This window comes from Cupressus sempervirens, chromosome 9, assembly GCF_028749045.1.
Source record: "Cupressus sempervirens isolate cs-2001-9-10 chromosome 9, ASM2874904v1, whole genome shotgun sequence".
In the NCBI taxonomy this organism is placed as follows: domain Eukaryota; kingdom Viridiplantae; phylum Streptophyta; class Pinopsida; order Cupressales; family Cupressaceae; genus Cupressus; species Cupressus sempervirens.
Window position 1 is genome coordinate 529,314,427 of NC_143126.1, and position 24,483 is coordinate 529,338,909.

Genomic DNA, 24,483 nt, shown 5'->3' on the forward strand with positions numbered 1-24,483 from the left:
ATGTTGGGTAAGATCGATGAATAGAGCCTGCGATTCATTCCTCCTCCAACATAATCATAGCCTTAAACAAGATTTTTTAAAGACTTTAATTATTCAAAACATATCGTGCCTTTCATGTTTAAATAATTCCTGTAGGCGTTCAATGCAAATATTCAGCGTCCAAAACTCCCGGTAGCATTTTGTAACATAATCGCATGACATGTATTATTCAGAACAACAAGGCGTTTGAAAGGAACTCAATGCATATGTATATTTCCATTGCGTGATCGCTATCACTCACGCTCAAACATCCTTCTTTGGTCAGGCATGATATGCACTAGTGGCCCAATCTTTCCTGTTAATTCTTTGTCGATGTGTTACTGTAGACATTGGCTCCTTCTATATCGTTTGTGCTATACAATATTCCCATCTGCCTGTCGTTATTTCCCAACATTGTGTATCCATCTACTATCGATATTCATGTTGCTGGCTGGGTGTTGTACTTGGACCCAATAGAACCATGTATAGCTGATAAATATAGAAGGGACAAATCTGTTATGTTTGGAGTCACATCCTTTGGTCTGATCTCCTACTGTCTCTGTCTTCACATTATGTTAAAAAATGATAAGCTGGACAAGTTTATGATCTCTTTATAGGATCACATGTTGTGTATCATCATAATTATCTTTCCTGAATCTCAATGAAGTTTAATCATTAGGTAGCTGCAACAAGATTACTAAGGCTGGGCATTATCTAGAGTGAATTGTGTAGGCCTGAGATATATTTTGGTATATAATGCTGGAAGAATTCCTGAGTGGAGATCTATGCACTGGTATTTGAATGTGACAATACTTTATCCTCTTGAAACTCTAGTATTATTACTTAAATGGAAGTCAAAATTTGCAAGAAAATTTGAGCTCCATCAGGGGGTATGTGGGTATGCCTAATTTTTTTAAATATAATTTTGATATTTTATAGAAAATCTGAAAATATGAGTCACGAGTCATGATATATTATCTGAATGTTTAAACTTTAGATGCATAACAAAAAAGGCAAACTTTAAGTATGAACAACAAGATCATAAATCTTGTAACGGCATATTGCAAGTGATAAACTTTTAGTTCTAACTTGAACAGCGGAAATCAGTAAAAGTTTAGTAGTTTACTGTTAATCAATATTGTATCAAAGTTTTAAACTGATTACACATTGAATTCAGCTTGATAAACAAGAAGCTAATAGGAAATGACAAACTGAAACAGAAATCAGACATCTTAATCTATGTGGCAGTCTTTTTTTAACATTTTTCAAGGGGGAAAAAATTGTGAGCTGACATGGCATTTCCAGCTGCATGGTACATACCCAGATAAGTACCTGGTATGGGATATGCGTACTGTACCTTGTACATGTACCAAGGGTTTGGGTATGTGTACCTGTGCAACCATGGTGATCTTATTTTTCTATACTTTTGGAACTTATTGTTTCCAATCCAGTCATGTTTACAAGTCAAACAAAAGAGTTTATGGCTTAGTAGTAATTATAATAAGAATTGCCACCAACTCAAAGTGTTTTTATGAGCTCAAAGTGAGTGATACTTTTCCCTTTTATTTTTTTGTGGAAACCCAGCAGATGGATTTATGAATGATAATAAGAATTCAAAACACAATAAGTTGAATTTAAACTCTAAACTAAAAGCATGAAGCAAGCCTACATTTGGGCGCTTTCCTTTCTGAGAATAAGATTTGCTCATGCCTATGAATGTAGTCTCATTTGGGGAATTAATTGGCAAACCAAAATTATAAGATATTTTGAAAAATCTTACACTGACAGTTAAAAAGTAAACACTAAATAAAAAAACCTAAAAATTTGTAGTAAAAAAGTAACTTACAAAAAAAAAAAAAAAACTCGGGCATTTCCTTTGTGTACAGAGATAGAGAGCCAATAAAATAGAATTGAACCCTTGAAATGAAGAAAATAGATTTTGTCGTTTATATTCATATCATTGATTGCATGGGCAAATATTCAAAGTCTGAGATAAATAGCTGTATATGTCTGAGACCAAATATTAGCTAAGTCTATGATGTAACTGAGATCAAAACTTATCAGACTTTCAAAAAGGGAAGTCACCAAATAGTTGTCTGAGATCAAATATTAGAAAAATGTATCAAGTAACTGAGATCAAAATTTATCAAACAACGATCTAACTAGTGTTAGGAATTTATCAAAATCAGAATATATTAAAACCCGGAATGATGTTGAAGTGATCCAAGAGTTTCATTGTGATTGAGGCAAAGAGTTTTTGTAGGGATAGTTCAATATTTGAGAATGCTTGTGAAATTATATTCCCACAATTGCAATGCTTTATATTTCATAATGACAATGTGGTGGAATTCAACAAAAGACATTTGTTCAGTTGAAGTAAAAGATTAGCAAGCCACTGGTTTTGGCAACTACTATTTTAGTTGGAGAGTCTGGAGACAATTGTTAATGATAAAATTAAATATATTAATTATAATTTAAAAATCAGAATAATTTAATATTTGAAACCATCTTGTAATATTGATTATAAACTATAGGAATTCACTACTTCCCCGTGAAAGGCCCTTCTATAATAATGCATAATATCAATTATATGTTTGATCACATCAAAGATCCATGGGGCAAGGTTTGCAGAGGGCTCGGGTAATATAGAAACCACAGATTAGAGAAAATGCATTAGCTTCTTTCACTCTATCTCAGATGTCTCCCGCAATTTAGGATGATTCATTCTGATTTGGTTGATGACTACTATTGCTCCCTCCTGCTCCTCTGTTTAGGGTTTTCCATATGTTGGAAAGAAAACAAAAAGCACAAAATGAAAAATTTGACTTCACTTTTGTCCTAGGATCAACCCTATTTCTAAGTAATTTGTCAATTTTGTGAGTTTTTTGCAGGGTTCCATGAATTTTGCAATGATTTCTCTACTTTATTTTAATATTTTTCCATTTTTAAGGATTTTAATATGATTTTAATGCACTTAAAATAGAAAAAGGTCATTAAAACTTGGTCATCAGTATTTTCATGAATCAAGATATTTTCAGGAAAAATATCAGTTGGCTCTAGGATTTATGATTAATTGGGTATAATCAATTTTTTTAGCAGATCATTGCTTCTACTTCTTGAACAACAATGTGAGATCTTTGTATTGTATACCTGTGATTAATTGACTATGAGATCCCTAATTTGTTAAAGGAGAGGTACATTTTAAGGCTTGTAAGGAGAGGTATATATAGAGGCTTGTGGATGGAGCGATGATTATTGAGATTATTCACCTGATTTAGAAAGTTGACTTCGTTTCTTTTTTGATTAAAACTGTTTTGCATAAATTTTGATGTGTTAATTTAGGAATTTGCAAAGCATAATTCAAGGAAAGAAAAACTTGCATGACTTTCATTGAGTGGAAGAGATTGACTTTTGAAAATGATTTAAATATGGCATGTTGAGATGTTAATTGATTAATTAAGGTAAATTAAATTGTGTGCATAGATCAGTTAAAGATTGATATATTAAACATAAATTGATGTTAGCGGATACCATGGGAATTAATTAATTAATTAAGAATAATTAAGTAATTAAGAATTAGCTAACTTATTAAAGATAACTAATTAGCTCGTGGAATGTGTAGATATGGTGCACTTAATCATCAATGTGGTAATGCAAAATTGAATAAGCTAGGATGAATTAATGATAGAAGATGTTGAAAGTATGATGAGTGTCCACATTTGCCTCCTTTTGAAGGCTATTTTTATTATATGAAGCAATGGCTTTACAAAGAAATTAGAAGAAAAATAATATATGTAGGAGAAAGCTCCAAGTAGCATTATGGCTAGGGAGATTTCCCCTTAAATGGAGGACTTTCATGAAGGAAAGATATAGATAGATGTTCAATCAAATGAGAAATGAATGATCGATCTGCTAGTGAGGGTACCCAGTAGAGCACAAGTTCTGCGAAGGATCCTATTTAGCCAGAGCATGCATAATTGCAAGCATTTCCTTACTATGAATTGATTACATTTTTTAACTGGTCCAGAGCTTGTTGCTTTCATATGCAATGGGGTGTTTGTGTTGTATTAATAGTGCCCCTATTCCAACAACCAATGCATCACATTCCTAAACAAATGGTTGGCTGAAATCCCAAAGTGCAAATAAAGGACAAGAACTCATGATTTCCTTTAATTTATCAAATACCTATTGTGCCTCTAGAGTCCATTTGAAAGCCCCCTTTTTGTAGGATAAGTCAGTGGAACTCCAAGCTGTGAGAAACCTCTGACAGACCTCCTATAAGAGCTGCATAACCAAAAGAATCCTCTCAACTCTATAACCTGTGGTGGTGGCCAGTCTCGAGTTTCTTGTATCTTTTCTTGATGAACATGTACACACTTAGCTCAAATAATCTGTCCGAGATACAAAATTTCTATCATTTCAAATTTACATTTGGAAGATTTTGCATAGAGTTTGAGATTCCATAATTCCCAAAACTTTATCAAGGTGCTTCAAACGATCTTCCCAAGTTTTACTATAAATAACAATATCAGCAACGAAAACACGTAGATATTTCCATGAAAATATGGTTCATGCAAGACATTTTTTTGTCTGGAACATTAGTTAAACGAAAATGCATGATGAAGAATTTATAATGCCCATATTGACAAGGGAAAGTTGTTTTTCTCGTGTAGTCTAGTCTAGTCTAATGATATCCTGATTTGAAATCTATTTTTAAAAAATAGATGGCACTGTGCAATTCATCTAACAACAAATCAATTTGGGGAATGGGCTTGAACTTGGTTTGATGTGCCCCATATCCAATAAATCCCTGTACGAAGTGGTAATAACAGGTTTTGCACCATCTTTAAGTATGCTCAAAACCTTTATCAGGAGGTCTTCTTGTTAAGTTTTCAGATTTTAGGGCAGAGAAGAGGTATAGTGCAACCGTGGTGAATAATTACTTGCACAATATGTTTTGGTGTGTTCCTTATTCACCACCCAACACATATAAATTAGATGAAGAGGTGTGTCTTCCGAAAGACATGCCACTTCAAATGGGGCCAATTAAGCTTTCCCACTTAATTGAATTATCATATAATAAAATAATATATTTCATATTATTATTATCATATTGTTATTAAATATGTAGCCACTCTTGGCTTACTTTTTCATATTTAATTATTTTTTGTTGATCTTTGCTGTAAAGGCCACAGACATTAACACTCCCTCTTGAACTTGAGAAGAAGATCAACTAATAAATCTCTAGTCTATAAAAGATCTCAAAGTCATCATATGCTCTTAAGTATTAGTCTCTTGAGTCTAACTAACTCAACCGATATCAAATCCATGATATCAAAAGCATTGGCCGAATATCAAGTCCATGATATTCACTAAATGCTCTGAGTAATGGTTTCTTGACATCAATTCCATGATGTCACCATGTACTCGACCTATGGATCCAAGATCCACGAGTCACAAGGACTCAATTGACATCAAATCCATGATGTCACCCATACTAGTTTTTGGACATTAAGTCCACCAAGTACTAAATCCAACAATAAATCCATGATGTCATCCGTACTGGTTTTTGGACATTAAGTCCACCAAGTACTAAATCCAACAATAAATCCATGATGTCATCTGCACTGGTATCCGAATATCAAATACATGATATTCACCAAGTGCTATGAGTACTAGTATTCAGACATTAAGTCCACCAAGTACTCAATCCTTGAGTAGAGAAGACTCAAACCGTAGATTGCTACTATCCACAAATCATAAGAAATATAATCACATAGATGAATTTAGCCACATGTGCATACAAACAATATAGTCTATGCTATATTCACATATCAAATAAATGATCATGCAAAATATCCAAATATCTCAATTATAGACTCAACTAAATAAAAGAGGTTGTTTCATTCGGTCAGTTTTGGAGGATGGACAGTTAAAGTTGGACAAGATACATACAGATGACAATCCAACAGATATGTTTACAAAGGTAGTAACAAGGGAGAAGCTGAGCTCCTCTTCAGCTTCGGTTGGTCTTTTAGACTGAACATGAATAAAAGAACAATAGAGTCCAGGGTGAGTTTGATCCAATGGGAGTCTCATGGAGTAGCGGCATAGCTATAGGATCAGTCTCCAAGTGGGAGATTGTTGTTTAGCGTGGAGTTTGATTAGTCCTCAAGTGGGAGATTGTTAGATTGTGGTGACTGATCAGGAAAGTACTGTACATACTTCATAAATTCTTTGGGGCCCTATTTTATCAAGATTTTGGGCCGACATGTAATTATTAATTATAACCCTAAAGCGGTAAAAATACTTGTATAAAAGAGCTTAGGTTTAGGGATTGTTTTATAGTTGTGATGCGAAAATTGGTTCTTGTGGCGGCATTGAGCTGCAAGGGATTACAAATTGTAATCAAGTATTATTCACTGGATCATAATAATATCGGATTTGCTGTTTGGTGGACGTAGCCAGGGATTGGGTGAACTACGTTAAATCTTCGTGTCTTGTGTTCTTTTCTGTGTGACCTATTATTTTTTAATATTATTTTTATTTGCATGTAATCGTTATTTCTGTTCGTGGTTTAATCCTAACAAACATAGCCAATGATCATAACAAACGCAACCAATAATGTAGCCTAGGCTAAATATAGTCTTGGCTAAATACATAGCCCATAAAAATATATATAGAAGAAATGCTTATACATATGAATCCTCAAAGGAGTTTATAATGCAAACCTAGGTGAAAGTAGGCCCATATATAAACTCCTTCTGAAGTTTAGGTTTAACTACTTTTGGTAGGACTCCTCAATGTGTACATTGTAAGGTCTCCTCCCATTATCTACCCAAAGTTTACGGATAACTTCTTAAGGGGTTATGAGTCATTATCAAACCATGAGAATTTTTTCTGTTTATGTCACTTAGTCTAGATTTATCTCAAAATTAATGGTTTAACCACTTTTAATTCTTTAACTCATACTTAGAAATGAATACAATGTAATATCCCTATTAACATTCAACCTTAAATAGAAAAATATTCTGCTATGTTTAGAATGCCCCTGGAAATGTTCGAATACTCCTGGAAATGATTCCCTTTGACATTTGGCGGCTTCCTTTGTGCACTTTTATATCAATCCTCCTTTTCTTGCAAGAACATTCTCGGAGGAAAAAATCAAGGGACATAGCTCTTATGTATAGAAATACAATAAATACAAAAGAGGTTTATTACATTAGGAATACTATACTTAGAATGTTAATGTTATTAATTTAATAACAAATATATGTATTTTCTTTATATATATAACATCATAAGAGAACTCTTCATTTTACATGTATTCAATAATTCTCCATCTTATATACATAAATGAAATAAATCAAAATAATAATTATGAACTAACCTCATTATGTCTTACTTTGAGTATGTTCCCTAATCTTAATAAGATATTAATAAGTAATTGTTCATACCTTCTACATAAAATTCACAAGAAAACATAGAACTTGTAACTCCAGCTATTAATTTAATTTCAGCAGGTGATCACCATTCAATTCTGATAACGCTTATTGCAATCTTTGTGGGTCTTCTCTAATGCTGTTCAATGGACAATGACAGCCAGTGTTCCAATGCTAGCTTTTAGAATCAAGTTCACAGGCACCAATTCGTGATTGCAGCCCCCAAATGTGACTACAGGGTTTCAAACTGATAAACATGGGCCGCAAGAAATTCAAATGCAGGCATGTAGCATGCAACCACAAAATTCCAGTTTTAACACAAACCCTCTATCAATAATCGCTGGCCCTTACTGATGGTTGTTGGGCATGTAGCAAGCCACTAATATCAAATTGCAGGTCTAGGGATTTGTTCAAAGGTCTTGTAGAAGGTGATGCAGGCCCTCCATGATCACCCACAACCTTCCCTCTGGCAAAAACGGCATTGTCTAAGTCAATTGCTGCCTTGAGAGGTGACGACAACCCTTATGAATGCACAGTGATTTCTTCAAACCAAACGCAGGTACAATTAGATCACAGCAGGTTAAGTTTTGGAATCATGTGTGCAATGGAATCAAAGGCGCTACCTTTCATGAGCATTCCCAGTATTTATTTGACGCTTCCTTTCAAAAGTTTAATATATCAAAAAGTATTTGTCTATGCGGCATCCTTCCCTATGCTGCATATGGTTCTACGAATACTCCACTATTTAGTTGTAAACTCCACTTGGATTAACCATGTAGAATCATCGTATATTGATGAATTCATAGGTGTCAACTCTTCTACTTCAATCGTTTCATATTGAAAGACTTTTATCGATTACAAAATTATCATGAATTTGTTCACTTCATCCATGCTTATCTCTGACTCATTTCGTTTCAGAAAATAAAAAATAAAAATGCTTAAGCATCCCAATCCAGATTGAAGATTAGTGTCGTTCGATTTTGCCCGTGAATTTGAATGGATCTACCTTCAAGCGGTTAAGCTTCCCACGAAGGAATTATGCTCTGATACCATGTTAAGTTTTCAGATTTTAGGGCAGAGAAGAGGTATAGTGCAACAGTGGTGAATAATTACTTGCACAATATGTTTTGCTGTGTTCCTTATTCACCACCCAACACATATAATATATATGAGATGAAGAGGTGTGTCTTCCAAAAGACATGCTACTTTAATTGGGGCCAATTAAGCTTTCCCACTTAATTGAATTATCATATAATAAAACAAAGAAACGTGAATCGGAATCGGCAAGGCCGAATCGAATCGTGAATCGGCAATGAATCGGCGATGAATCGGCAAATTTGAAAAAACCCTTTAAATTTAAAGATTTTAACAATTTAAAACTTATTTCATGCACCCTTTATTGAATATAACTTAAGCACACTATAACATCATCAAATAGAAGTTAAAACTTAACATACATAAACATGAAACATAAAATCCATCACATACGTAACTATGTTATCTAAGATTCTAAAATGTAAATTGTAGGCTAGCTGAAGTAAATAGAAATCAAATGATCATAATGATTTAAATCATAGAATGTATGTAAGATGATCCATAAGACATCAAATCATAAATTTATGTAAGAATCTAAGATGAAGATCCATGAAAGTTTGAAACTTTGAAACATATGTCTATCAATGATTCAGTATCAATATCTGTAAACAAAATATAAAAACAAGGCTCTAGCTCAAGCCTCAGGCTCATAGTCATCATCATCCTCAACATCATCCTCAAGCTCGGCTACAGCCTCAGCCTCAGCCTCTGAGTATCCAGTTTGCCTAGTAGCAAGGCGTCTAATGTAGGTCCTAGAGGACTGTTGAGCCATATCTCCCGCATATAAGATGAGCTCACGAATGTTGCTAGGGCCTGTGTCTGTGCGTGCACGTGTGCGTCTACCAATGCCTGAAGAACGTGCTCTAGCTGCCTCAGCCTCTATATCCACCTGGTCAATCCACGCACGGTCTTCCTCAGTGAAGACTGGATCTACAACCTCTGTGAGCCACTCTGATTCTGGATCAATCTCCTCCAGAATGATCGGAGAGGAGTCAGTGCCCAAAATCTGTCTGATCCTAAGACGGAGGTTGTAATGAACGAAGACAAGATCATTCAACCTCTGCACTGTCAACCTGTTTCTCCTCTTCGAGTGGATGTGCTCGAACATGGACCAACTGCGCTCACATCCAGAAGCGCTGCTTGGCTGACTCAGAATACGAATGGCAATTTTTTGAAGTTTTGGGGTTGTGGCCCCAAACATTTGCCACCATCTATCTGAAATAAGGGAAAATAAAAATAATTAGTCTCATTTACAAATTACAAATTACAAGTTAACTCTAAAATTACATAATCAACTTTAAGTTTAGAATCTAGATTCATGAACATTGAATATATTATTTAATTTTTACCTGGCTGTATTGTTTCCCGAGCATCTATGGCTACCCTGCTAGAGAAAAGTGGCCCTTCTTTATTATTGAACTTATCAAGCTCAATAATTGCAGCACTGCTATCCTCATCAGTACTCAACCTCTGGATCACTGTATATAATCCGGTGAGAACCTCCTCATCTGCCTTGAAGTCAGGACGGAAATGAAATGCCGAATTCAAAAAGTAAGCTGCTGCATGGATGGGTCTGTGGAGCTGATTCTGCCATCTCCTATCAATGATGTCCCAAATAGGGGCATACTTCTCCTGCACTCCTGCATACTGAGCTCTAATGGCCTCCTTGGCCCTATCCATGCCCTCATATATGTAGCCCATAGAGGGCTTCTCCCCATCAGCAGTTCGTAGGAGAGATACAAGAGGCTCAGTGGCCTACATATAAAGTAAAACAAAAATTTGAGTCAAAACTTAAACATAGAATAATTCAATAATATAAGGTAAAACTAAATCATTAAACAATTAGCATAGTAAACTGTAAAATATTAAATGTTAAATTGCAATAAAATTACCTTAAGTATTTCTCTAGCAGGTTTCCAAAAACCATCATCATCAAATATGCAATCCACCACATCTATCCCTGCAGTGGTCGTAGCATAGGAAGATGAAATCCACTCCCGCCCAACAAACATGCTCCTCAAATCATCCCTTGATGTCAACAAGGACTGCAAGGTGATGAAATTCGAGGCAAACCTCGTGATCCCTGGACGAGCTAACTCTTTGTCTCCTGTGTACTTCCTCATTGTGCTAAGGACAAATGAATGATTATAAATAAACTTACATATGTTTTTTGCCCTTTCCACACATGACTTGACCCACTCAAGTTTGCCAATTTCCTCCAACATGAGGTCAAGGCAGTGTGCTGCACAAGGGGACCAAAATATGGTGGGGTGCCTCTCCATCAAAAGTTTGCCTACAACAATTTTAAGATAATTAGAAATTCAAATTTCAAACATGTTAGAACTTAGGAAACTTAGAAATTCTAAGTTAGAATTAGAAAAAGTTCAAAATTCAAATAAATTTATTTTCAAAACTTAAAAAGTTAAAAGTTTACCTGCAGCAACATAACTTGCTGCATTATCCATCACCACTTGCACCACATGTTGTTCCCCCACCTCTGCTATAACTTCCTCAATAACCTCACATAAGTATGTGGCGTTTTTTACATGAGCAGAAGCATCAATGGATTTGAGGAACATGGTATATCCTACAAGTAACAAAACAACGAATTATAATTACTATTAGCAATCAACAAATCAAAATTTGAAATAGTCAATCACGATTCAAAATTATGTATGTAGGAAAGTAGAATGATCAATCACCTCCACAGGATACAAGAAAATTGAGGAGTGTTCTTCCCCTCCTATTTGTCCAACCATCAGTCATGATGGTGCAACCCTTTTCGATCCACTCCTTTCGGTTGTCCTCAAGCTCATGCCTCATATCCTCAACCATTTCCTCCAGGAGGTATCCACTCAACTCAGCCTCAGTTGGGGCTTTAAACCCCGGACCACAAATGGTAACTGCATCTATCATGTTTTGTCAATAAGGAGTCCTGTCACAAATAGATAATGATATTGATTAGAAATTTAGATGTCAAAAACTAAAATCATAAAACAAGTAGATATAATTAAAGTTTTACTTTTACTTTTAACTTTAACTTTGAAGATAACAAAGAAAAAAGAATCAATTACCTAGCTGCAATAAATGGAATGTTGCAAAAGTACCAGAATTTGCAAATCTCTTTTCTGGCAGCATCATGAATCTCCTTGTTCAAACCCATGCCCTCAAGCGTGGGTTGGGAGCCAGGAGTAGTGCGGGGCACAAAGTAACTATCCATTCTGCTTTTCCGCACTCTAGGCCGCAATAGGTTGGTGTTGGACTCTGTCTCAGTATGAGACCGACTACCACTAACACTCACATGAGCACTAGCACTAGGATGAAAAGGAGGCCTAGAAGAACCCTCTCCAACACAACCTACGGATGCGGAAGCTGATGCAGATGCACTTGCAGATGTAGATGCGGTTGCGGATGTGGGAGCACGGGAGCCAATACCTCTTAACCCTTCAAGTTGCATTTTCTTAGTCAACTTGTCTTGTTCAATTTTTTCTAATGTCACTAAACAAGAGCGTTTTGCCTCAGCGGTTTGTTGAGTGCAAACTGTGACATCATGGCCAGGTATGCCAGCAATGTGGTATTTCAATCTATAGATACCTCCCGAATTTATTTTTTCTTTGCAAAATATACATTTTGTTTGATATTTGGTTCTCCCAGGAAACTCTTCATTATATTTCCAGCATTCATCTTTTTTACCCATTGTGGAAATTGGAAAATGAAAGCAAAGGGCTGCTGCAATAAAAAAATTCATGTAAAAAATCAAAGTTAGCAACTAATAAACAAAAACTACAAAACAACAAACCCTAGTTTGCAATTTAGTAAAACTAAAAATAAAAAACATTCAAGATTTGCAAATGAACACTAAAAAAATTTAACAAAAAATGCATACTACACTAACATGCAAAAGAAAAACCAACACTTACCTCTTGCAAATGAGTTGAGGAGTGTTGATATTGACTCCTTAATGCTCCCAATGCAATTTATGGCCTCCCCAAATGGACTTCTGATCTCTTTGGTGCTCTTCCTTCTTGCCGGTTGGAAACCTATGGATTCTCTTTTCTCTTCTTCTCTCTCACTCTTCCTCTCTTCTACTCATACTAAGCAAATAGAAGGCTCTTTAGGGTTATAACAAAGAGGAAAGTCAACTTAGAAAGCAAATAAAACATGTGTTTTTTTAAAAAAATTGAACTTTCTATCCTTGCTGCCACGGCCGATTTCTGGAGATTCACGATGGCGATTTTGGCGATTTTTGCCATGAATCGCCGATTTTGGCGATTCAGGCGATTCACAAGAAAAAATCGCCACCAGCGATTTCCGATTCCAAAAAAATCGGGAGCCATGAATCTTATCGCGATTTCGGCGATTTCATGGCGATTTTTGGAACTATGTAATAAAATAATATATTTCATATTATTATTATTATATTGTCATTAAATATGCAGCCACTCTTGGCTTACTTTTGCATATTTAATTATTTGTTGTTGATCTTTGCTGTAAAGGCCGCAAACATTAACACTTCTTGGGGGTATATCACTAAAAACCGTGCCACGACTGTCCAAAACTTTAAATAAATCAGCATGATATTGCTTAGATTCAAAACTTATTAATTTTGAAGAATTTGCTGCCCAATGGCTGAACCTAGTCTGAATTTGGTCTCAAAACAAATTTAAAGACATTTTAAAGTGTTTTTTTTGCCTAATTTGGTCTATTCGATCCTCCCAACCCTAAAAGTGACCACTAAAAAGACAAAAGATGATGGTTTATATGTTATGCATTTGTGAATGCAAATGAGAACTTGCTTAAAGAGGAAATCCAAATTAACAATAGGTACCATCCAAATTGATGATTATAGAGGAATTCATTTAAAAAAGATATGATATCTTTGAATCTAGGGCTTAAATTTTGAATCTCTACTTTTGATCTAGCCTGGTTAGAAAATTCTCTAACCAATACAAAATAAAAATTCAGATAACTGTACTTTTCTTTTGACAATTCCTTTCCTTCTCAAACTGTCCCCTTGATATGGAAATATTTTCCATGCATGTGACCAAGCAAGTATATCAGTTGTATGCATGGCTAAATGATTCAAGTAATATCCTATTGAACTGAAACATAGATATGGTGGTCTATTTTGCTATGTTGCTTTACTATTAGCATGGTGATGTATGGACTTATTTGTTGTTGGCAGTTGCATATATATACAAACACATGTATATTTTAAAAAAGATGTTTTTGTACAGACAAACAACGAATCTGAACCCAACACAATTTTTTTTTGACAAATTTCGAACCTGAATCTCAAACCTGCATCCATACCAGAATTGGAACTGGCAACTTAGTAAAAATGTAACAAGCACTGTAGGGGTATGACATGGAATATCCATTTGTACATTTAAAAAACCTACCCTTTGGACGGATTGAAAACATAGGAATGAAACATTGCTTGCCGTATTTTCTATTGGTATTGGTTCTAAGAACATTACAAAATACTTTGTCAGGTCAAAACAGCTGAGACAGGATATATGTCTAGAAGGTTGATGAAAGCTTTGGAGGACCTCTCTACACACTATGATGGTACAGTACGTAATGCAAGTGGTGGGGTTGTTCAATTTCTTTATGGGGATGATGGCATGGACCCTGTTAATATGGAAGGAAATGATGGCGCTCCCCTGAACCTAGAAAGGCTACTAATGAAGACAAAGGTTAGTAGTCTAATGAACTAGTCTGAGAGAAAAATAACTCGGAAGTTTCATTGAAATAGTTTCCAAATTCACTAAGATGCTTATGTTTTAGCAGCGAGTTTCAATGGGTTGTGAACTTATATTGGATTGATAAATCATCTGTGTACACCCTTGGTAAATTTGTGCAGGCTATTTGTCCTGCTAGGGGATCACGCGCTTTATCTGTATCTGAGATTTTAAGGAAAGTGGAAGAAAGACTAGAAATGGATGACCTGCAGACAGAAGAATGTTACAAATTCAAGATTGCACTATTAGAATTTTTTCAAAAGTGTGCTGATTCTATTAGAAAAACTAGATCTGTGCTTGGATTATCCCTGGATGCCACTGATGCAGAGAATCTTTCTGTTCTAGAAAGAATAGCAGCAGAGATATCTGGATTAACAGCGCGTCAATTTGAGGTAAGGATATTATGTAAGCATAATTGCATCTAAATATTGTTGTTGCACAATGCCCATATTTGACTGGACTGGGATACTTTTCTAGTCCTATTCCTTTATTTTTTAAAATTGTAGACTTATTCCTTTAAGTATGTTTTCCATACTGTTTTTTAAACATTCGTAGATTTTTTTGTCATATCTTGCAATTTTCCTTTGAATTAGAGGCTCACTTATGGCAGAAAGGTAATTTACATATGATATAGCCTGCTGAAGGATCTCTTCCCTTACACTTGAAACAGTGTATAGAAATGTAGGCACACAATGCACACAGACCAGACCTAGGGTGATAATTTCTATGCTATGAATTTTCCTCTTCCATATGACACCATGAGTGAAGGGAATCTCAGAATTTGAATATTCATATAAGACTCTCTACTGCTGTGATCTGGTGCCTCTTGTATTAATTTCTATACCATAAGTGGCATTGTTTCCGCTGTTGCTGCAGACTTGTCTATTAGTATATGACTAGGGGTGCTGTTCCATTGTTTGGAATGAAGTCCCAATGGCCTAGTGTTGATTTGATCGATAGTCAATATGTATTACCTTTCAGCCTCCTTGCTAATAGTAAAAATATGTAAATGCCAAGCAAACTCATGTTTGCTTCTCTCCAATAATATTTCCCGTACCAGATGCAAGCAATTATTTAGGTCTGCGAGTGAGCATGCAAAATTTTGAACCATGAGCAGGTATCAACATCGCATGAAATGGGCACAAAAGTGAGGAGACAAGATATATGACATGCATATCAATACCAAACAACCTATACTATTTTAATAGGCGAAAGCAGGTAAAGGGGCTGAACCTGATATATTTAAAAATTGAAAATATACATAGTATATTTGTTGTTGATCAAGGGGCAACATAAAATCGTTAGCCACAGGCTACAGAGTGACCCATTACACCCAAACACAAACAGAGACTATTGTAATAGAGTATTAGCTATTGTAACATAACTCTCGGGACAAAATTGAGTGCCCAGACATTGCCATGAATGGGTACATAATTACTGAAATAACAAGCTCCTGTCACAAAATGGAGCATACTGCAGTTCGTTACAAAAAATTTAGAAACCCCAATGAAAACCAGACCTAGAATAAGCTATTTATTTTTCTTTTTACCAGAGAAGCCGAGCTTTGTAAATAAAACCAGAGCTGCAATTTGAATGGTCCTCCAGTATCACCGGCGACCTCGATGAGTCTGGCGAGTTCTCTTCTACGTAACATGCTTGCCATTAACCCTTCCAACATCTCCACTCTTATCACTCTCCATCTCAGTTTGCCATCTCTCTGTCAAATCCCATCAAACCTTCCTCCTTGATATACCTTTGAAGCCACCTGTCCTTTTCTTCCTCTTCCCGACCTGACATGAACTTAAGGAGGACATATTGCAGTTCATCATTTGTCTCTTGTGGGGTGGCCACTGACGGATCCAGATACTGAATAATGGGATATTTTGTCACCTCATGCCCATGCATATGCACCACATAAAATCCTTTGGTAGCGGAATGCCTTCTCATTAAAATTCTCCAATGCATTATCCAACACACCTATAAGATTTACTTTCATCAATCTCTTACAAGCACACACAGAATTAATTTGGATTTGGCAGCAAACAGTGACTCAACTTCAAAATACGCCTAGGCTTGTTGTCTACATTCACCTAAGAATGCCTTTTGTCATCTTTGACCAAGAAATAAATCTTATTGGCATATCTGTTGCTGTCAAAATGTCACGAAATCAGCAAGTTTCACCAGAGACACAAGGCACTAATTTAGGATTGATTTGCCGAAAAGGGAAACGGGTGCCTACATAATTCTCGAATTTTCCGACTTGTAAATTGTTTTCCAACACCTCAACAAGACCATCCAGCTTGTCAATCATTTGTCCTTTCAACGACCTATAATACTATTATCAAGAATCTTCATATTAGCAAGATTCTATGTATTAGGGTGTTTTCATCAGCCTGTCAAGATCTACTTGTGGGATTGCCATTATAGGTTTACAACATGTTTTCATCTTTTGAGGCTGAGCTAGGGACATGTTATATGGTGTTGGCTTTGGCTTGCTTGATGCCATATGCTTGGTATATGTTTGACCACATTTAGGGCAATATTTTGCTTTGGTGTACCAAGGGAAACATTCCTAGTGCTTGCTTGGGGTAATTTTGTTTGAGTTATGCCTATTGACTTTGGAGCTTGAATCATCTTGGCATTAAGTGCTCCAGCTTGGTGAAAGGTCATAATGTCTTCATTGGAGGTGGTTGTCTAATATTTTTTCATGTGCTCATGGTATTTTCTCTTTAGTGCACTCTAGAGAAAATGTATTTTTTACCTATGTTTTATAAGGACTCTAAAAATTATTAATCTAAGTTTTCATTCTTCTAAAGTACAGTTAATGCTTGCTTTTGGTTTGTAGGTGTTCATTGAAACATGCATTAAACGCTACCATTTGAAAAAAATGGAAGCCGGAGCTGCAGTTGGAGCTATTGGAGCTCAAAGTATTGGAGAACCTGGCACACAAATGACTTTGAAGACTTTTCACTTTGCTGGAGTGGCAAGTATGAGTATCCTTGTAAACTAATTATGCATCCAATTTGGCTCGTCTGTTTGAATGTGTTGTTTTATATTTGAACTGAAATTTCGTCACTCTTAGTTTGAATCTTATTGCTAATGAAGCAGGGATTTTGTGCAAAGTTTTCTTTGTTATTAAATATCTTATTATTCATATATTGAATGAGTTGATAAATGCCATTTATAAATACAATCAATCAGTTTCCAGTTGGTTGATGTGAGTGCTAGTTTTGCTCATTTTTGACAAGATTGTCATTACAGGAGTAAGGTAACAGCTATTTCCAAGCAAATTGGAGCCTTATTGTTGAAGATTCTTTAGCAACCTCCCAGAAAAGTTTGATGTGATCATTTTAGCAAAGTAACGCTGACATAATAGTACATAATAGAAACAATTGCATTTAGAGGGAGCAAGACTTTTCATTTGAGCATGTCAAGGTTGAGTAACATTTTCTTTGTAATTTGTCATCTTCATGTTGCAATGTCATTATTAGGGTTTTCAAGAATACCATCCAGTGATTGCAGCACTCCCACCATTCCTATTGTGCTTATATGGTACACCTTTGTGTGACACCCATCACTGTGTTTGCATATTTTAGTTGTAATGTGCTTGATATAAACTTATGCAGTTTAGTTTTTCCATAAAACCTATAGTGTAAGAAGAATATGGCTTGTGCAGTTGAGAGTTGACACCCAACTCTTTATGCAAGAATATTATACTCGAAGAAAAGGTCTGCAAACGTATTAGGAGTGATGACTAGGTAATTCTTAATTTCTGGTGTGAGATTTTACTTTAATGGCATTTTGAACATAGATATTCATCAAAATAGTGGAAGAAATATCAGCAGTAATCTACTCTCAATTCAGGTTCCTATGTTCTTAACTTCTTAATGATTGATTAGTGACATCACCTTCAGGGCATATTTAAACTCTCCTTTTGGAAACATTTGAATAATTGCTGTATGATAGTGATTACAACCATTCAGTGTTTTGCATACACTCAAGGAAAGAAATTTTGCAGCTATGACAAGATCAGAAAAGCCTTGTGTTATCTTTTTGCAAAGTTCACGTTCCCTTTGGAGTTGACAAACCACTTGTAGTTTTCCAATTTTTGTGGTATAAGGACCTTAAAAATTATCCATTTCCCAACAAACTTGCAGAGACAAGGTTAATTCTCAAAATGAAACATCTCTGTTTTCAAAATATATATCTCATACTGTCAGGACTGCCAGGAAGCTTCTTGTAATCTTGTTATGATTGAGGCTCTTAATAATTATTTTGAAAATGGATGATTGTGTCATGCTTAGAGCTAGGTTTACGCAACTTCTTGCATATAATTCTAGTATGTATGATAATGATTTCCTCTTTTAAGTGAATTGGATCAAGGTTCTTTGTGATTGCAACAAACATATTTACAGGTAAAATGCATCTTGTTCATAAGGTATACTGTTCTATTGTGATGCTAGAACTTTGGTTTATTAAAGATTTTTTGTAGGATAAGAATGCACACAAACATATTTCATTTTATGCCTTAACAAATTATTAGATATCACTCTGGGAGTTCCTCGGATCAAGGAGATTATAAATGCTGCAAAGAATATAAGTACTCCTATTATAGAAGCAAAGCTCAAATGTGAAAGTGATGTAAAAGTCGCACGCATAGTAAAAGGTCGGATTGAGAAAACTGTACTTGGCGAGGTACTGATACTCATTTTGTATTGCTGATTTTAATTTAAAATTCAGTTTTAATAACTTTTGTATAGCATAATTATATTTATATGTCATGAAATGTGTTAGAGCATGACACTGTAACATTTGCATTTGCTTTCTTTAAAGAAAATTATTTTACTTTAGTTCTTATTTTTACTGTTTAGATTTCCGTGTGACTTGCAAACTCTTTCAATTGTAAGACATGTTGGAAAATGTTTCATAGTATGCTTTTTTTGCCATGTTATTTAATAAATGATAATATTCATAAAAAATGAGAAAATATTGATTTTGGTATTTCTGTTGTTCTCTAAGTTTTGGAGATACCAAATTGTTTTCTTGAATTTTGGGAACTGGTTGGGTTATAATCACAATAACAAGATTTAACGCAATGCACAAACTTAGATAGTAAATACATAATTGAGAAAAGAGGGCACAAGTAATTGACAACTACAAGTTATAGCAATTAAAGCTATCATTTGAATATTACAGTAGCCAAAATTTGGAATTAATTTGGAGATTCAAAATGTCAATCAGAGTCTAGAAATGACAGACATAAAAAAGACAGAATGGGATGCCAAAAAGAGATGTCCATAATGTGTTTTTGTTGGGCAACAACCTCAAAAACAAAGTCACGATTGTTCATTAGATATTTGGGTACTCCACATCATTAGAATTTCTGCAAGGAATTTTATCCTCATTGGGCAGGGTGATTCCATCCAATTTTCTCTATAACTTATGGTCATCAAATTGTTGAGGCTCCTTATGTTTTACATCCCACCATTTCTTTGGACTCTACGCAGATGTGATGCAACTAATAGGCCACAAGGCATTATGTGCAACAGGAAGCTTGTTTGTTCTCATTGGATAAGATTGCTCTTCTTTAGAGAGTGGATAAAGCTATGTGTGGACTACTTCCTCTTAACAAAAAGGAAACTAGAAATCTATAAGAGAAGATGACTGCCAAGTGTATGTAGTAATATTGAAGGTCCTTAGATTGACCACCAACTTTCTCTAAATTGTGCTTGCCAACCTTTATTGAATTCTTGTATCTGTCTAGTTATGTAAACATTAACCATTGAACTCTAATAAATGAAGCTTCCTCTAGATGATACATTGCCTTAGAGGCTCTAATTAGCTATTTTCATGCTGTTATTATCATTGGTTAGAATTTTATCGGTCTACATCACTTTTCAACTTAAAGCATATGCATCTAGGTGTAGAGTGGTGTTCAGCTATTCCCATTCTTTTTGATGATTAGATAAATTTGGTTAGTAGTAAAATCTAGGTTGGGATCTCTATCATGAATGGTGCTCAAACATGTTATCAATTTCCTTTTACTAAAAAGAAGCACTCACCATCTTCCCGATTTTGTTTAACTCCACCTATTCTTCAAATTTTCCTCCATTATAATCATAGGTTGCATGGAATGTTGCAATTGAAGCAGTCCTTGTAGATAAGCTAAGATATTGATATCCAACTACAGACCACAAACAGGGTCTAAGGGACTGCAGATATACAACAAAAGATAAGCCAACAGCAGGAGCACTAGATGGTGCCCAGGGAAAGAGAAAAACAAAACCCAAACAAAAGAATGGAAGCAGAAGCGAGCAACAAGCTAATTGCTCCTCATTGTCGAGAAGCCCAAAACTGAAGGATACAGTGCAAGGCGAGAGGAGGCACCTGGCCATCTTCGAGAACTGCTGGAAGTGGAGGGCTGGTGCTGTATGTAACCTCTGCAAGGCCTCATGGACCTAGTGTGTCTAGAAGTAGAAGGATAAAGTAGGAAATGAATTGAGTCTCAACTAGTATGAAGAGTTTCTTCCTCACAAAGGTCCAAAACAATGCCAATCTGGTGTGGTGGGCACATAATAGTCTACACCTTTGCATCCGCCGCTAACTCTTTGACCTGTTATATTTTCCAATGGTTTTGTAGTGTCCCCAGTTATGGTCATTCTAATATCTTTGATTCCTCTAGTTTGACATTTTTGACTGCATTCCAAACTTCTGGGAGAAATATTCTATGTGAGAAGTGTCAAATTCTAATAAATTGATCTCTAGTGAACTTCAAAGTGATTGGTGAATTCAAAGTTCATTTTTGGGCTAGTTTGAATAGTCATAAATTTGGGAGGATGAGCATAAATAAATTAAAATAGTAAACAATTAATATTTAAGTTGTCAAAAAATGAATTGAAAGACAACTTTTGGTAATATTTATGAATGTAAAATTTTAAGTGAATGAAATGCCAAAAGAAAATCAAATAAATTATATAACTTGTTTGGAGCTGGAAGTTTTAAAAAGTAATTTAAAATTATAATTCTTACTGTTTTAGAAGTTCTTATGAAAGGGATTTTGGAGGAGGAGAAGAAAAGAATCTGGATTTCTTTGATAGGTTCAACATTGTTCATCTCTTCCACCTTAGGTGAAACCCTAATGGAGGATTGGCTTCAATGGGGATAGATTTCTGCCTAGGAAAGACTTTGTGATATAGCTACAGGCATAGAGTGAGCAAAAAGGATTGAGAGATGTACTCATACAGGGTTCACAATCACGCTTAGTGAAAGAAAAGAAGAAGATTTTGTTCAAGTTGTTGCTCCAATTTTCTAGGTAAAAATTAATTTAGATTTGCAGGGAAATAATGTTTTTGACAATGCTGCATATTTGGAAAGATGAGATAATTAGGGAAGATTATATTCTGGAAGATAGTTATCATTGAGAAATTTTAGAGGCAAATTAATATTATAGTCACCAAGCTTACAATAGTTGTACCAATTAACAAGCTTCTGTTTTGGATTTTTGGATTGTTTTGAAATTCTTTCTTCATACCCTCTTCAATAGTTTTAGGCATTATGCTTCAAAAACAATGATTTCCAGAATAAATTTTACTATCCTAAATCTCAAAAAAATGGGTTTTGTAACCTTATAAATAAGTGCTTTGAGGACAAAATTATAGTTGGTGCTTCGTCTATGCTGCTGAAGTCATTGTTCAAGTGAATGTTTTTTTATGTTTGTGTTTGTGCTAATTCCATCAATATTTCAGGTTCAGACTTATATTAGGTAATTAATGCCAAGCTGTATGTTGATATTATTTACCTACCTAGTTTTGAGCTTTTATGCAACTTAGCAATTTTATGATTTTATCCTTGGAATTGTGTATTGTTGTTTGTTAAAGCAATTATTCTCTTCATTTTATAATCTTATGTGCATTGACTTGTTTATTTTCCATTCTGTAAATATGTACATGTTGTGGTGTTATATTCAATTACTCTAAATGAAGTCAAAAAATCTTGTTTGTGAGAAAGAATTGTTTCAGATATTGTTCTCATATATTAGGCAAAAACATAGGGCAACGCTTTTTATTGTTTGTTGCACTACTGCAAAAAAATTAATGAAATTGCGCAGTGCGAATAAATGTTAATCTTATCTACAGCTTGGATTTTAGGGCTATATTTAGTTTTCATGGAGGTTCCCTGTATAATTTGAAGAAAGATTTTACTTCCCATATTGCTCCACTTTTATCTATCTTGAAAAGACAAAACAAAATGGTAACAAATGCAAACATATTGATTTTAATAGTTCTAAACAAAAATTACAAAAATTATGCAACTTAAATATCAAAATCTATTCCAATACTCAACAAGAAGGATTTTGTAATATTCCATTACACAAAATATCCAATTCTTCAAACCCTGCCTGTACTTGTTATTGTCTGTCGAGTTCACTAAATTACTTGGATTGCAGGAACGGACATGTTCTATCGTAAGAATACATACGGGAGAACTGAGATGTGTTTTAGCAGAGTAGGATTTACTATAATAAGTCTCCTAGTGGATCTTGCCCATCTAACATGATAATTTTCCTACTCAAGTTACACGATATATGATGCCAAAAGTCGTTATGGTTGGTCATAGATTAAATATCTTCTTGTTCATGATACTCAGTAATCTTTATCATAGCAAAAGCTTTAGTGCCTCCTTTCATCTTTACTTGCATTGAGGAAAACACAAGGGTCCTTTCATAGACCTCTAGCAGCAAGATGTAATAGGCTTGATTTATCTACATTCAGCTAGATAAGAACAAAGTTTCTGGGATATATTGATGAATAACTGATGACATATTGAGTTGTTTATATATAAAGTGCGATGTTTCTTTTGAATGCTGAACAGTCTAATATCAGTGTTTGCCTCTTTTTAAATTTAAAATATTATAAAATCCTTACAGTAGGCATTCGATGTTCTTTTCTGGTACTTCGATCATTTGTTATTTGTTGTAATTTCTGAATGGAACTCTATAGAAAAGTAGACTTGCTATTTAGTGTGATTTAATGCCCATGTATTAAGAAGCATTCTCATTTATAAGAAACATGTTTGATATAGGTTGCTAAGAGTATAAAGATAGTATTAAGGTCTGGACAGGCATTTCTGTCTGTTAAGCTAGATATGAAGAGAATCGGCTCTCTTCAGCTTGACATTAATGCATCTACAGTAGCTGAATCTGTTTTGCGAGCTCCAAAACTAAAATTAAAGCAGCAGGTTTGTACCTGATTAACATCTCTTTACAATTGGATGTTTTTAGGGTAAATAGATGTGAGCTTATTATATTTCATAATCACTGATAAAAAAATAGATTTTTGAATGTATATATTTAAGATTAGTAATATGAATATTTATTTCAGATTCTGATTTGAGAAATTTGGCAGCATCTTCGGGTTTTAGATCATGAGAAACTGTTGATTTTTCCTCCTGAAGCAGATAGGATGAAACTTCATTTTGCCATGCAATCAGTAAAAAAAATGCTTACAAAGGTGGTTGTCAAGGTCAGCGAAAATACATGCAATTGAGTGCTCATTACATTTGCATTTATATTTATGGATTTTGAAAAAACTGTTTTGCTCAATGATCCTTAAGCTCTTAGCAATCATCTGTAATTTATTTATTTTATCTTTGAGTTAATGTGTTCTCTTCATTCTTTAATTTCAGGGTATTTCGACAGTGGAGCGTGCAGTCATTAACAAATACAAGGAAGAAACGCACAATGAGAAAGAAAAGTACAATCTATTAGTTGAAGGGTCAGTTACATCTTTTTTGTGATTGCATTTTTCATTACTACAATGAGTGTAGATTTTGGAACCATTAAACATTTAGGGATGTATATGATGATTTGCTTCCTCTTTTTGTTCAAAATATATGTACCCAACATTGTACTTGCCCCAATGTAACTAGTTTTTAAATTGAAGGTATTCTACTATCCCTTCATTTTTAGGTGTTGTTGCTATTTTCTTTTTTTCTGAACTGAGTGACAAGTAGAACCAATAGAAGAACTTGTTGCCTTATGCTTTCTGAATATTGGCTATAATAGCAACTTTAGAAACAACTCCCCATTTTCCAAACATAAATGCAATCTTGGTAAATTAACACAATAACACTATTGGAATGCAAATATAGAGACAGATGGAAATCCTGAATGTAAGACTGTTTTG

The 24,483-nt window shown here is 34.7% G+C and overlaps 2 protein-coding genes across 4 annotated transcripts in view; one reads left to right on the plus strand and one right to left on the minus strand.

Annotated features, from left to right (window-relative positions):
• Nucleotides 1-24,483, plus strand: part of NRPC1 (nuclear RNA polymerase C1) — a 309,786-nt gene that overhangs the window by 211,534 nt on the left and 73,769 nt on the right. For 2 of the 3 annotated variants that reach the window (XM_089800897.1, XM_089800898.1), the window contains exons 19-25: nucleotides 14,051-14,254; nucleotides 14,422-14,691; nucleotides 17,145-17,292; nucleotides 18,843-18,994; nucleotides 23,381-23,536; nucleotides 23,704-23,820; nucleotides 23,984-24,072. In XM_089800897.1, the coding sequence (XP_089657023.1) occupies nucleotides 14,051-14,254; nucleotides 14,422-14,691; nucleotides 17,145-17,292; nucleotides 18,843-18,994; nucleotides 23,381-23,536; nucleotides 23,704-23,820; nucleotides 23,984-24,072 (1,136 nt within the window). Of the gene's footprint in view, nucleotides 1-14,050; nucleotides 14,255-14,421; nucleotides 14,692-17,144; nucleotides 17,293-18,842; nucleotides 18,995-23,380; nucleotides 23,537-23,679; nucleotides 23,821-23,983; nucleotides 24,073-24,483 lie in introns of all 3 variants that reach the window. The other variant, XM_089800899.1, reaches the window with a different exon arrangement.
• On the minus strand, nucleotides 7,791-11,568 carry LOC149539677 (uncharacterized). Its single transcript, XM_089800267.1, has 6 exons — nucleotides 11,258-11,568; nucleotides 10,990-11,142; nucleotides 10,448-10,848; nucleotides 9,905-10,310; nucleotides 9,354-9,770; nucleotides 7,791-7,981 (listed from the first exon to the last, which is right to left on the minus strand). The coding sequence occupies exons 1-6, from the start codon at nucleotides 11,469-11,471 to the stop codon at nucleotides 7,791-7,793; spliced, it is 1,782 nt and encodes a 593-aa protein (XP_089656393.1). The 5' UTR covers nucleotides 11,472-11,568.

Excerpts from the sequence above, each read along its gene's own strand:
- LOC149539677 (XM_089800267.1), bottom strand. The coding sequence starts at position 11,471 with ATGATAGATGCAGTTACCATTTGTGGTCCGGGGTTTAAAGCCCCAACT. Across the intron at positions 10,311-10,447 it reads CTGCTAGAGAAATACTTAAG|GCCACTGAGCCTCTTGTATC; the intron begins GTAATTTTATTG and ends CTTTATATGTAG. Across the intron at positions 9,771-9,904 it reads TCGGGAAACAATACAGCCAG|ATAGATGGTGGCAAATGTTT; the intron begins GTAAAAATTAAA and ends CCCTTATTTCAG.